Source organism: Pseudophryne corroboree, chromosome 3 (genome assembly GCF_028390025.1).
Source record: "Pseudophryne corroboree isolate aPseCor3 chromosome 3, aPseCor3.hap2, whole genome shotgun sequence".
Taxonomy (NCBI): Eukaryota; Metazoa; Chordata; class Amphibia; order Anura; family Myobatrachidae; genus Pseudophryne; species Pseudophryne corroboree.
The window spans coordinates 453,751,931-453,766,326 of NC_086446.1; the positions used below are offsets into that span (position 1 = coordinate 453,751,931).

The window sequence follows — 14,396 nt, forward strand, 5'->3', positions numbered from 1 at the left end:
CTCAACTCTGCCCTATCCATATGGAAAATCAGATAAGGGCTTTTACATGATAAAGCCGCCAATTCTGACACTCGCCTGGCTGAAGCCAAGGCTAATAACATGACCACTTTCCACGTGAGATATTTCAGATCCACGGTTTTTAGTGGCTCAAACCAATGTGATTTTAAGAAACTCAACATCACGTTGAGATCCCAAGGTGCCACAGGAGGCACAAACGGGGGCTGAATATGCAGCACTCCTTTTACAAAAGTCTGAACTTCAGGTACTGAAGCTAATTCTTTTTGAAAGAAAATCGACAGAGCCGAGATCTGTACTTTAATGGAGCCTAGTTTTAGGCCCATATCCACTCCTGCTTGCAGGAAATGCAGAAATCGACCTAGTTGAAATTCCTCTGTTGGGGCCTTATTGGCCTCGCACCATGCAACATATTTTCGCCATATGCGGTGATAATGCGTTGCCGTAACATATTTCCTGGCCTTAATAAGCGTAGGAATGACTTCTTCCGGAATACCCTTTTCCTTTAGGATCCGGTGTTCAACCGCCATGCCGTCAAACGCAGCCGCGGTAAGTCTTGGAACAGACAGGGCCCCTGCTGTATCAGGTCCTTTCTGAGCGGTAGAGGCCACAGGTCCTCTGAGAGCATCTCTTGAAGTTCCGGGTACCACGCTCGTCTTGGCCAATCCGGAACCACGAGAATTGTGTTTACTCCTCGCTTTCTTATTATTCTCAATACCTTTGGAATGAGAGGCAGAGGAGGGAACACATAAACCGACTGGTACACCCACGGTGTCACTAGAGCGTCCACAGCTATCGCCTGAGGGTCTCTTGACCTGGCGCAATATCTTTTTAACTTTTTGTTGAGACGGGACGCCATCATGTCCACCTGTGGTTTTTCCCAACGGTTTACCAGCATCTGGAAGACTTCTGGGTGAAGTCCCCACTCTCCCGGGTGGAGGTCGTGTCTGCTGAGGAAGTCTGCTTCCCAGTTGTCCACTCCCGGAATGAACACTGCTGACAGTGCTAGTACATGATTCTCCGCCCATCGGAGAATTCTTGTGGCTTCTGCCATCGCCATCCTGCTTCTTGTGCCGCCCTATCGATTTACATGGGCGACAGCCGTGATGTTGTCTGACTGGATCAGCACCGGCTGGTGTAGGAGCAGGGCTTTTGCTCGACTTAGGGCATTGTAGATGGCCCTTAGTTCCAGAATATTTATGTGAAGGGAAGTCTCCTGACTCGACCATAGTCCTTGGAAGTTTCTTCCCTGTATGACTGCCCCCCAGCCTCGAAGGCTGGCATCCGTGGTCACCAGGACCCAGTCCTGTATTCCGACCCTGCGGCCCTCTAGAAGATGGGCATTCTGCAGCCACCACAGTAGAGACACCCTGGTTCTTGGAGACAGGGTTATTAAGCGATGCATCTGAAGATGCGATCCGGACCACTGGTCCAACAGGTCCCACTGAAAGATTCTGGCATGGAACCTGCCGAAGGGAATTGCTTCGTAAGAAGCCACCATCTTTCCCAGGACCCGTGTGCAGCGATGCACTGATACCTGTTTTGGTTTCAGGAGGTCTCTGACTAGAGATGACAACTCCCTGGCTTTCTCCTCCGGGAGAAACACTTTCTTCTGGACTGTATCCAGAATCATACCCAGGAACAGTAGCCGTGTCGTCGGAACCAGCTGTGACTTTGGGATATTAAGAATCCAGCCGTGCTGGTGCAGCACCTCCTGAGATAGTGCTACTCCCACCAACAACTGTTCCTTGGACCTCGCTTTTATTAGGAGATCGTCCAAGTACGGGATAATTAAAACTCCCTTTCTTCGAAGGAGTATCATCATTTCCGCCATAACCTTGGTAAATACCCTCGGTGCCGTGGACAGTCCAAACGGCAGCGTCTGGAATTGGTAATGGCAATCCTGTACCACAAATCTGAGGTACTCCTGGTGAGGATGGTAAATGGGGACATGCAAGTAAGCATCCTTGATGTCCAGGGATACCATGTAATCCCCCTCGTCCAGGCTTGCAATAACCGCCCTGAGCGATTCCATCTTGAACTTGAATTTCTTTATGTACGTGTTCAAGGATTTCAAATTTAGAATGGGTCTCACCGAACCGTCCGGTTTCGGTACCACAAATAGTGTGGAATAATAACCCCGGCCTTGTTGAAGTAGGGGTACCTTGATTATCACCTGCTGGGAATACAGCTTGTGAATTGCCGCTAGCACCGCCTCCCTGTCTGAGGGAGCAATCGGCAAGGCAGATTTTAGGAACCGGTGGGGTGGGGACGCCTCGAATTCCAGCTTGTACCCCTGAGATACGATTTGCAGGATCCAGGGATCCACCTGTGAGCGAACCCACTGATCGCTGAAATTTTTGAGGCGACCCCCCACCGTACCTGGCTCCGCCTGTGGAGCCCCACCGTCATGCGGCGGACTTGGAAGAAGAAGCGGGGGAGGACTTTTGCTCCTGGGAACCTGCTGTTTGTTGCAGCCTTTTTCCCCTACCTCTGCCTCTGGACAGAAAGGACCCGCCTTTTCCACGCCTGTTTTTCTGGGTCCGAAAGGACTGAACCTGATAAGGCTGTGAGGGGACATGGGGTAAAAATGCTGACTTCCCAGACGTTGCTGTGGAAACTAGGTCCGAGAGACCATCCCCAAATAATTCCTCACCCTTTATATGGTAACACTTCCATGTGCTTTTTTGAATCTGCATCTCCTGTCCACTGGCGAGTCCATAAGCCTCTCCTAGCAGAAATGGACAATGCACTTACTTTAGATGCCAGTCGGCAGATTTCCCTTTGTGCATCTCTCATATATAAGACTGAGTCTTTTATATGGTCTATGGTTAACAGGATCGTGTCTCTGTCTAATGTGTCAATATTTTCTGACAGTTTATCTGACCACGCAGCGGCAGCACTGCACATCCAAGCTGACGCAATAGCTGGCCTAAGTATAATGCCTGTGTGTGTATATACAGACTTCAGGATCGCCTCCTGCTTTCTATCAGCAGGTTCCTTGAGGGCGGCCGTATCCGGAGACGGTAGTGCCACCTTTTTAGACAAACGTGTGAGCGCTTTATCCACTCTAGGGGGTGTTTCCCAACGTGACCTATCCTCTGGCGGGAAAGGGAACGCCATTAGTGCCTTCTTAGGAATTACCAATTTTTTATCAGGGAAAGCCCACGCTTCTTCACACATTTCATTTAATTCATCTGATGGGGGAAAAACTACGGGTAGTTTTTTCTCTCCAAACATAATACCCTTTTTAGTGGTACCTGTAGTTATATCAGAAATGTGTAACACCTCTTTCATTGCCTCAATCATGCAGTGAATGGCCTTAGTGGGCATCAGGTTAGACTCATCGTCGTCGACACTGGTGTCAGTATCAGTGTCGACATCTGGGTCTGCTTGAGGTAGCGGGCGTTTTAGAGCCCCTGACGACCCATGCGACGCCTGGGCAGGCACGAGCTGAGAAGTCGGCTGTCCCACATTTGGCATGTCGTCAATTTTCTTATATAAGGAGTCTATACGTGCACTCATTACTTTCCATAAGCCCATCCACTCAGGTGTCTGCCCCGCAGGGGGTGACATCCCTTCTAAAGGCATCTGCTCCGCCTCCACATCATTATCCTCATCAAACATGTCGACACAGCCGTACCGACACACCGCACACACACAAGGAATGCTCCGAATGAGGACAGGACCCACAAAAGCCCTTTGGGGGGACAGAGTGAGAGTATGCCAGCACACACCAGAGCGCTATATAATGCAGGGACTAACTGAGTTATGTCCCCTATAGCTGCTTTTTATAATATATATATACTGCGCCTCAATTTAGTGCCCCCCCTCTCTTAGACTGCAGGGGAGAGCCAGGGAGCTTCCTTCCAGCGGATCTGTGAAGGAGAAATGGCGCCAGTGTGCTGCAGGAGATAGCTCCGCCCCTTTTCCGCAGACTATTCTCCCGCTTTTTTCCATATTCTGGCAGGGGTATTTTCCACATATATAGCCTCTGGGACTATATATTGTGGAGTTTTTGCCAGCCAAGGTGTTATTATTGCTTCTCAGGGCGCCCCCCCCCCCAGCGCCCTGCACCCTCAGTGACCGGAGTATGAAGTGTGTATGAGGAGCAATGGCGCACAGCTGCAGTGCTGTGCGCTACCTTGGTGAAGACTGATGTCTTCTGCCGCCGTTTTTCCGGACCTCTTCTTGCTTCTGGCTCTGTAAGGGGGACGGCGGCGCGGCTCCGGGACCGAACACCAAGGACTGGGCCTGCGGTCGATCCCTCTGGAGCTAATGGTGTCCAGTAGCCTAAGAAGCCCAATCCGGCTGCAAGCAGGCGAGTTCGCTTCTTCTCCCCTTAGTCCCTCGCTGCAGTGAGCCTGTTGCCAGCAGGTCTCACTGAAAATAAAAAACCTAAACTATACTTTCTTTCTAAGGGCTCAGGAGAGCCCCTAGTGTGCATCCAACCTTGGCCGGGCACAAAATCTAACTGAGGCTTGGAGGAGGGTCATAGTGGGAGGAGCCAGTGCACACCAGGTAGTCATAAATCTTTCTAGAGTGCCCAGCCTCCTTCGGAGCCCGCTATTCCCCATGGTCCTTACGGAGTTCCCAGCATCCACTAGGACGTCCGAGAAATAACTATTGATGACAGTTGTGGCAGCTGACATACAATCAAAGGGCGCACGGGTTTCGGCTTGCAGATGCATGAACCTGTGAATTAGCTGAATGGATTCTGCCATTAGCATAAGGTTTAAAGTAAATTGGGCTGCCGCTTTATGGGCGACTCAGGATCAGACCCACAGTTACAGAGTACCTAGACCAAATTAGCTATTTTTAGATTTTTTTTTGTCTGTTTGTTCCAGGTTAACTCAAAAACTACTAAACCAATTTAGATAAAACCATCCCTATTCTATTTGGTATATGTCAGGGAACAGGATAGGCTATATATCATCGTGCTGGTATCCGAGGGTTAAGCAACAAAGCAGAAAACGAATTGTGCGCAGGGCCGCATGACGGGGCAAGTGGTGGGGAAGTTGCAACCAATGGCAGTCTGTGTGCACGGGGCCGTGTAACCTCAGGGTGAGTGAAGGCGGCGCCACCGCTAATTTGTGTAATGTTGCGGTCATGGGCTGTCTAATGGCAGCAGCCTCTTTCAGTATAATAATGCGCCCTGGCACACGTCAAAAATTGTTCAGGAATGGATTGAGAAACATAACAAAGAGTTCAAGGTGCTGACTTGGCCTCCAAATTCTCAAGATTTGATCAAGCATCTGTGGGATGGGCTGAAAAAAAAAAAAAGTAATGGAGGCCCCACCTCGTAATTTAAAGGATCTGGTGCTAACGTCTTGGTGTCGGATACCACAGGACTCCTTCAGAGGTCTTGTGGAATCCGTGTCTTAATGGATCCGAGCTGTTTTGGCAGCACTAACAGATGTGTCCTCATACATCCAGCCTCAATACGCTGCTCAGCGCGAGATGAAGCATCAGTGAGCTGACTGGTCCTGCGCGACTCTGCTAGCACCGGGCATCTTTTGGCCTAAAATGCTTCTTAGTCACAATGTGGGAGACTGTGCTGATTAACTTGATATGTGACACTTGTATATCTGTGTGCAACTGAAACTGTATATGAAGCACAACGGAATTGAATGGAAAAAAGTCATGGCCACTGCATCATAGCACTTCGTATGCTGATTCAGAGATTTAGTCACACACAGATATACAAGTGTCACATAAATTAATTAGCACAGTCTCCTGGTGCATCTTAGTCACATCGTGAGTCGTGACTAAGATGCATTGTTGGGGGAAAAAAGATGTCCGACACTAGCATAGTATAATGGAACCTGGCACGCCAAGAAGGGACTGTTTGGCACGACTGCAGAAAAGATGTATGAGGACACATTTGTGTGTATGCATGCGTGTGTATATGTAGGTGTGTGTGATATATATATATATATATATATATATATATATATTATACAAAGCACAAACCAATGCCAATGGGTGGTTTAAGAGAGAAGAGGGCCCATGCGTAGGCTCCGTATGGAACCCCTTCTCTCTGGCAGTGTAGTAGACCTCTCTATTGTGCATGCCTAAATCTCTGAGAAAATGGGTACAGCGTTATTTTCCCAGCAATTTCTGTCTGCAGCATGTAATACTCCAGAGAGGCAAGTAGAATTATATGGGTGCAGGGTGTACGGTGTTGGCCCCCCTGCATTGCACACCATGCACACATTATAGATATGCCGATTTACAAGAAATAAAAAGCATGGCCAAGATTTACCTTTGAAGAATGGATCTGATTCAGTGGAGTGAGTAGTACTGGTCTGACTGTATTCTGTTGGGAGATTAAAGACCTCTCTTCTGGTCATTTGCTGTGTCCCAAACTGTGAGAAATTTCCTATAAGAAAATAGAAGATAAGTGGCTGGGAGCTTCTTGTAGTACAATGAAAGCCATAGTGGGTATAGTACATAACATGGTGCTCCATTCTGCACCCAATAGCAACCTATTATTTTTTAGAGCAACTAAACTGACATTCCTTCTAGAAACATAATTACAAGTCACAGTGGAATCAGCTAACAGATTACAATTGTGCAACACTTTAAAACATCTTACCAATTTACTATGCTGAATTACAGTCCACTTTTAGAGCCAAATTCCAAAGAGATGCTAAAAGTACATGTAGGAACTGACTGGGACACAAGTCCAAAAGCCGCCGCATCCTGCAATTGTCCGCAAACTGCATGCGCCGAGCTATGCATACGCAGCTTGGCAGGATATACGGCAGTGGACGATTTGCTTTGTGATTGGCCTCTTCTCTCCATCAGTCAAACGGGCGTTTCTGGGCGGTTACCGTGCAGATGCATGGAACAAATCTATTTCATGGGAGTGCTACGGGCATGTAACCTAACTTCTGTGCTTGTTGTAAGCGTGCGGTTGGAGATGGGATGTCTGTTTTAAGATGGCAGCTGTCACCATTAGTGTCTACACCACAAGGTGGCTGTAAGTGCCGACACTAATGATTGTAGCTGTGGACGTAAAAACAGTGGGCAGTGTGACTATACCCATGAACATGGATGGATACTTGCATTATCATAAAAGTAGTACATTTGTCTGTAGGAGGTCCACGCACTTACAGCCATTTTGCACCCGACTCAGAATCGGGCCCATTGTGTGCAGCATGATTTGCACATTCAGACAGATGCTGGCCCCAGTTTTGTTTTTAAATGATTATATTTCTGTCCCCCTAACACTTAAAGGGGCAATTTATGGTATCCTGGTATTAAGGCCTCGAAGGGTATCAGGAATTCATAGCCATTTCAATGGCTGCCTGTAAATATATTTTTCAACTGTGGATTCAAAGTACCCTTTCACCTCATCCCTCTATATCAACCTATGGAAGACTGAGTTATGAGAGGAGGACTAATCAAGTTTGCTATCCTGGTTACTCTGGCTGGGAAACAAGCTATAGCCTGCTAGACTACTGGCAATATAAGCAAACAACTATCTCTAAATCAAAATGTGATGCGACTGAGGGACTTAAGCATCTCACTTAACAACACACAGTGGCAACTGCAACCTGTGAGTAGCATCCTTGCAGAGGCAGTATCCTTGTTTCTGTTAAATCAGTTGTTTGGTGGAGAAGGTACATTTGGGAATCTGCCCATAACAATTCTGTGAACAGCATTGGGGCCATGTCACCCAAGCTCAGTGACCATTGTGAGAGTAATGGTCTCACTCTTAACAACTTTCCCCGCGTACTGTTAACTTTAGCTGGCTTCCATCAGTATTCTGACTGTCAGTTTCGTACCCAACCCTATGTAACAAATGCCATTGTGGGTTCTGGGATATATTGGCAGGGTTGAGGTTTAAATGCCTTCAGGTTGTGTGAAGATGCAGAGTTCATTGTTTGGGGTTTATTGTGCGATGCATTGCTCCTCTTGTGTATTGTTTTATACACATATATATATATATATATATATATATATATATAAAAATTAATTTTCTATGCAAGTGTATTGGAAACCTCTCTGCTGCCATGAAAGTTGCTCCTGTAATTCTTCCCACTTAATATGTCCCAAACTAAAACAATCTGATATCACCGAGTGTTCTACATTGAAAACTAGTATTCTAAGACATTGTCATGCAGCAAGAAACACATTGGATAAAGAAGAATATTCTGGCAGTAGTCCCTAGCATAGGATGGTGTTGCCATCCTTAGCTGTACTGTTACCAGCTTAAAGATATGACTGGTTTGTTGGCTTTTACGATAATGAGAAGACCAATGTGTGCAGTATGAACCTGCTGTGAGTTCTGTCTTCAGAGGTCATTTCATGGTTTGATACCCTAAAGCAGGAGAAATAGGCAAAGAGCCGAAAAATGTCTGTAGTCAAGCCAAAGAGCCGGTATCATAACTGACAAGGCCACGCCCCATTTTTTGTGCGCCCACCTCAGTATGACGTTAGTAGGAGCATGACCATGTGTCACCCCCCCATTTTTAGTTACACTGAGGGTGAGAAACACAAACATTTTACACATTATGGCAGGCAGAGTCCCCATTTTACACATTCCGGCAGACAAGAGTCCCTATTTTACACATTAAAGCAGGCAGAGTCCCCTTCTATATTACTCTCTCACATGTTGTGTTCATTGGGAGTGTGAGATTAGCTTTTTATCAAACGGCGATGTGGAAATAATAATTCACTAAGGCTGAGATAGTCTATAACTAGCATTTCATCATGTCTCACCCCCTAAAACTTTGTTTGTTAGGATTTGTCCAATCTCTGTATCTAGATTCCATAAATAATTTACTTTGACTACATTTTTATGCTTAAAAGAAAAAGAAAAAAGATTTCCAGTTATCCTGGGAGACCGTAGCCTTTCCTACATTGATGAGAGAAGTTGGTATATTTGGCAGTTTGTGTAATGACAATAACCTACTGTACATGGCAAGAGGATGTCCTGGAAAGTGTGGGAAAATATGAATCATCTGCTTAATTCAATCTCACCCTAGTATCTGTTGGCAGAATTACAGTACTAAACTGGTTTATTGCCAAGTTCCCCCCCCCCCCCCCCCCCGTAAACCTAGGTAATTGCAAAATAATGCAAAAGTAGAATACATTTTAAATGATGAAATCCCTACTACTCACCTCCATCCTGAGATTCAATTGTAATTATTCCTTCTCTCTCCGGTCCAAATCCCTGTGTGGTTTTGGCTTGAACCTTGAACTTGTAGGGAAGGTTCTCGTTGAGGAAAGGTACTGTCAGGGTGGTCTCAGGCGTATCACCTTCTACGTATATGTTCCGGGGCTCTCCTAAGATAACAATGAACAGTTCATTTACAAGATAGTACTTGTGTGTGCGGGGCAGGGGGGTGCATTTATAATAAGTCAATATGAGCTGAGGAACCAGATATTGTTAGGAATTCATTCTATGATTCTCTGCTATCACTGGGCCTAATTCTGAGTTGATCACAGAAGCAAATTTGTTAACAGTTGGGCAAAATCATGTGCACTGCAGGAGGGTCAGATATAACATGTGCAGAGAGTTAGATTTGGGTAGGGTGTGTTCAAACTGAAATCTAAATTGCAGTGTAAAAATAAAGCAGCCAGTATTTACCCTGCACAGAAACAAAATAACCCACCCAAATCTAACTCTCTCTGCAAATGTTATATCTGCCTCCCCTGCAGTGCACATGGTTTTGCCCATTAGCTAACAAACTTGCTGCTGCGATCAACTGAGAATTACCCCCACTGAGAGATGTTATAATGACTACAATATTTAATATTCTACTCATATTCACATATTTATATATACCGGTAATTATGGAAGGGATAATATGGGTGTACTTTTAGTTACTATATCAGAATGAATATGTACAATCTGTGTGTCTAGATTATTGATGCAATGATAATACTATAGTTCCCTTAAAAATGTAAACATATATTCCTAATAATGGTGTTAGGTCCACTGACTACAACTTTGTGCATCACTGGTATTTAACCACACTTACCTCCTCCATGGAGCATTTCACAGGTAACCATGTACCCCAAAATAGTGCCATTGGGTTTTCTTGGCCTCACCCAGCTCAGCTGCAGGGAGTCTGGTGTCAGAGCTGTGAAAACAAGGGGTCCAGGGGCACTTGGGGTGCTCAGAGTGAAGGGTGAACCTAAGAAAAAAAATGTAATTAGGACAAATAATAATTGTAAGGCAGGAGATTGTGTCTGTGGTGCATTAACATCTTCTGTAGCAAATAGGGACACCGGTTCCTGACTTTATAGTCTGTCCTGGGAAGTAGAATAGTGTAAGGTACAGCTCCCATTGTTTCCCTAAAAGCTAGATCAGAATCAGCCTGTCAGTCTGGTTTTCATTTTTATCAAGACCTTGCCATTGCTTTACGATTATTCTTGAACTGCATTAAATTGTGACGTTTAACCAGAGTGAAACTTTATTTATGTTGTCCTTTAATACAGACACTATAGGTTTAGACGCCCTTAGATTACTCATGGATTGTCCACGTCTTGCATCATTACTACAGGTTATGGTGCACTGATTTTCATAATTCTGTGTGGTGACAGAGATAGTCACTACTCATTAGAGGGCTCAGAAGCTTTCCTTTCTCTGGGGTCATTTACAGTAGACTTTTTTTTTTTTTTTTTTACACATTTAGTGGGACTTTCTGCCTGAAAAGAGGATTTTGGTACTTACCGATAAATCTATTTCTCTGAATCCACTCAGGGACACTGGAATACTAAACAGCTGTGGTGTGAATAATGGAGACCGGAGGTGGCACAATATACGTAAATCAATTGCAGTGCACAGCTGGCCCCTCCCCTTTCACGCCCCCTTTCTCCCTCCAGTTTGAAAATTGTACGGAGAGAAGAGGGAACATGAAATAAACGTTCAGTAAGGAACCAAACACGCCATGGCGTAAAACATTAATTTGAAAACTATCATACAGTTACCTGACAAGAACAAACCAGACTGAACCAAATTAACAAGAACACACAGGCAGGCAGCACCGAGGTGGGCGTCCAGTGTACCCGAGTGGATTCACTGAAATAGTTTTATCGTTAAGTACCAAAATCCTCTTTTCTCTTTCATCCACTAGGGGATACTAGACAGCTGGGGATGTCCCAAAGATACTCCCACAGGCGGGAGTACTGTCTGAAGCCTGGAGAACCAACCGGCCAAAACTAGAATCTTTAGCCACAAAAGTGTCAAACTTGTAAAAACAAGAGAACGTGTGAGCCGAAGACCACGTTGCAGCTCTACAAAGTTGTCCCGTAGAAGCTCCTCTGGCAGCCGCCCAAGAAGCTTCTACCGACCTGGTGGTATGAGCACCCACAAGAAATGGAACTCTCTTACCACTAGAGATATAAGCCTGTCTAATAGTGAGTCTCATCCATCTTGACAAGGTTTGTTTTGTAGCTGGCCAACCTCTTTTTGGCCCATTATACAATACAAACAAAACATCTGACCGTCTAAGGGAACTAGTTGCCTGTACGTAAACTCTTAGTGCCCTGACTATATCCAGCAAACTGTCACCATCCGACATCTGAAAAGACGGGACCACAATAGGTTGGTTGATGTAAAAACTCAACACCACCTTGGGTAGAAACTGTGCCTTAGTACGAAGTTCTGCTCTATCCTCGTGGAAAACCAGAAAAGGACTCTTGCAGGATAGGGCTCCTAACTCTGATACCCTCCTTGCCGAAGCCAATGCAAGAACAAAACTGTCTTCTAGGACACATATTTAAGGTCTGCTCTTTCCAAAGGTTTGAAAAGGTCAGATTTAAAAATTCTAAAACCAGGTTTAAATCCCATGGAGCCGTAGGGGGACGAAAGGGTGGTTGTAGCCTCAACACTCCCTGCAAAAATATCTGTACCTCCTATAAGGAAGCCAGACGTTGTTGGAATAAAAATTGAAAGGGCTGAGACATGAACCTTTTAAGGAACCTAACCTCAAACCTCCTTCCAAACCAGCTTGAAGAAAGCGCAATAGTCTGGTAAGACAAAACTGTCTGGGGTTCCAACCCATAGGCTGCCACCAATCCATGTATTGTTTCCAAATTCTATGATAGTGAGCCGCAGTCATCGGCTTTCTTGCCGCTAACATTGTAGGGATAACGGAACTGGGAATGCCCTTTTCCCTTAGTATCTTTGCCTCAAGAGCCACGCCGTTAAAGGCGGTTCAGATCTGCATGCAGGAATGAACCCTATGACAACAGATCTTCCCTCTGAGGCAACCTCCAAGGCTCCTCCGCTAGAAGACCCCTCAGATCCGAGTACCAACTTCTGCGAGGCCAGTCCAGTGCTATCAGAAGTACCCACGCTCTTTCTAGTTTTACCATCTTTAATACTCTTGGTAGGAGAGGAAATGGTGGAAATATGTATACCAGATCGTCAGGCCAGTGAATCGACAGTACATCCACTGCCTCTGCCGCTGGATCTCGTGTCCTGATCACATATCTCGGAAGTTGACGATTGTGTCGTGATGCCATTAGATCTACTTGTGGTAACCCCCACCTACCACTGCGTTGAAGACTTGGGGGTGTAGACTCCACTCTCCTGGGTGCATGTGTTGGTGGCTGAGATAATCCACCTCCCATTTGTCTACTCCGGGAATGAAGACTGCCGACAGAATATGTTGCGTCTTTCCGCCCAAAACAGAATTTTTGTAGCTTCCTTTAGGGCCATCCAACTCTTTGTTCCTCCCTGACGGTTTATATATGCCGCCGCTGTGACATTGTCGGATTGTATCCTCATGTGCTGATTTCGTACTAGGCTCTCCGCTTAAAGAAGCGCATTGTAGATAGCTCAAAGTTCCAGCACATTTACTGGGCAATTGCTCTCGTACTAGGACCATTTCCCTTGAAACTGGTGTTTGTCCAGGACTGCACCCCAACCTCTGAGACTTTCATTTGGCGTCAAGATGATCCAATCCCAGATTCCGAAATGCTTCCCTATTCCTAGGTTTCTGTGGATCGACCACCAAATCAATGAAATTCTGGTTTGAGACGAGAGGCGAATCTTCCTGTGAGGAAATAGATGCATGCCTGCCCCCTGTGAAATCAGGTCCATCTGAAATGTTCTTGAGTGAAGTCTGCCGTACTGAATCGTTTCGAAGGATGCTACCATCTTCCCCAGAAGCCGTATGCAAAGGTGTAGAGACACCATCTGATTTTGCAAGACCTGTTGAAACATATGCCTGATGTCGAGGATCTTGTTCTCTTGTAGAAAAACCTTTAGTTGAGTCGTGTCCAGAACCAGACCCAAGAACTGAAGTCTTTGGGATGGAAGTAAGTTGGATTTCCTGAAGTTGACCATCCAACCGTGTCGAGTTAGGACCTGATGAGTCAATCTTGCATCCCTGATCAACCTCTCTGGAGACGGGGCCATGATCAAAAGACATCCAGGTACGGTAGTATTGTTACCCCCATAGATCGTAATTTTGCTACCATGACCGCCAAGATATTTGTGAAGATCCGTGGAGCCAAGGACAGACTGAACGGTAGCACTCTGAATTGATAGGGGTCCTTTTCCACAGCAAACCTCAGATATGCTTGATGTGTCATCCAAATTGGAACATGGAGATATGTCCATAGACACCATGAACTCCTCTTGTTCCAACCCTGCTATGACTGACTGTATCGATTCCATCTTGGGGCCATATGCAATTGCGGTCGAATTGCCGCAAATGTCGAAAAACGAGGCATTTTCGACAAAAAAAAACCTGTCGAATTGGATTCGACAATGCAATACAGTACTTTTCGACAAAAAAACCTGCCGTTTCAGATTCAACTTTTGGCAATTCGACATTTCTCAAATTCTACATGTCTGCAATGGTAAAAATGCGGCTTTTCGACAAAAGTATAATCAATTGAAGAATGTCGATTAGACAACAGTGCTTTTTGACAGTCGTGATCTAATAAAAAATGTAAAAACTTTTTTTGTGTGTTTTTTTGATTGCTAATAGCATATCTATTTATATTAGAAGGGATTATCTACTTGGTTTGTCTATTTAGGAGCCACAAGTATTATTTAATTGATTTTTTTAAAGAATAAAAAAAAAATTTTTACTGACTAAAAAAAATAGGAGAGATCAGTGCATGTTTTTTAGTGGGAACGGGTTAAAATTCCTGAAAAAAATTGCGTGGGATCCCCCCTCCTAAGCATAACCAGCCTCGGCTCTTTGAGCCGGTCCTGGTTGCAAAAATACGGGGAAAAAATGACAGGGGATCCCCCGTATTTTAACAACCAGAACCGGGCTCTGCGTCCGGTCCTGGTGCAAAAAATACGGGGGGGAAAAGACGTATTTTTAACACCAGCACCGGGCTCCACTAGCTAGAGAGATAATGCCACAGCCGGGGGACACATTTATATTGGTCCCTGCGGC

The 14,396-nt window shown here is 45.4% G+C and overlaps 1 protein-coding gene across 3 annotated transcripts in view; it reads right to left on the reverse strand.

The window, feature by feature from the left end:
* ITGB4 (integrin subunit beta 4) overlaps nt 1–14,396 on the reverse strand; it is a 131,136-nt gene that overhangs the window by 5,228 nt on the left and 111,512 nt on the right. For all 3 annotated transcript variants that reach the window (XM_063960593.1, XM_063960591.1, XM_063960592.1), the window contains 3 exons: nt 10,011–10,166; nt 9,148–9,312; nt 6,281–6,397 (listed from right to left, as the gene is read on the reverse strand). In XM_063960593.1, coding sequence (XP_063816663.1) covers nt 6,281–6,397; nt 9,148–9,312; nt 10,011–10,166 — 438 coding nt within the window. The remainder of the gene's footprint in view (nt 1–6,280; nt 6,398–9,147; nt 9,313–10,010; nt 10,167–14,396) is intronic.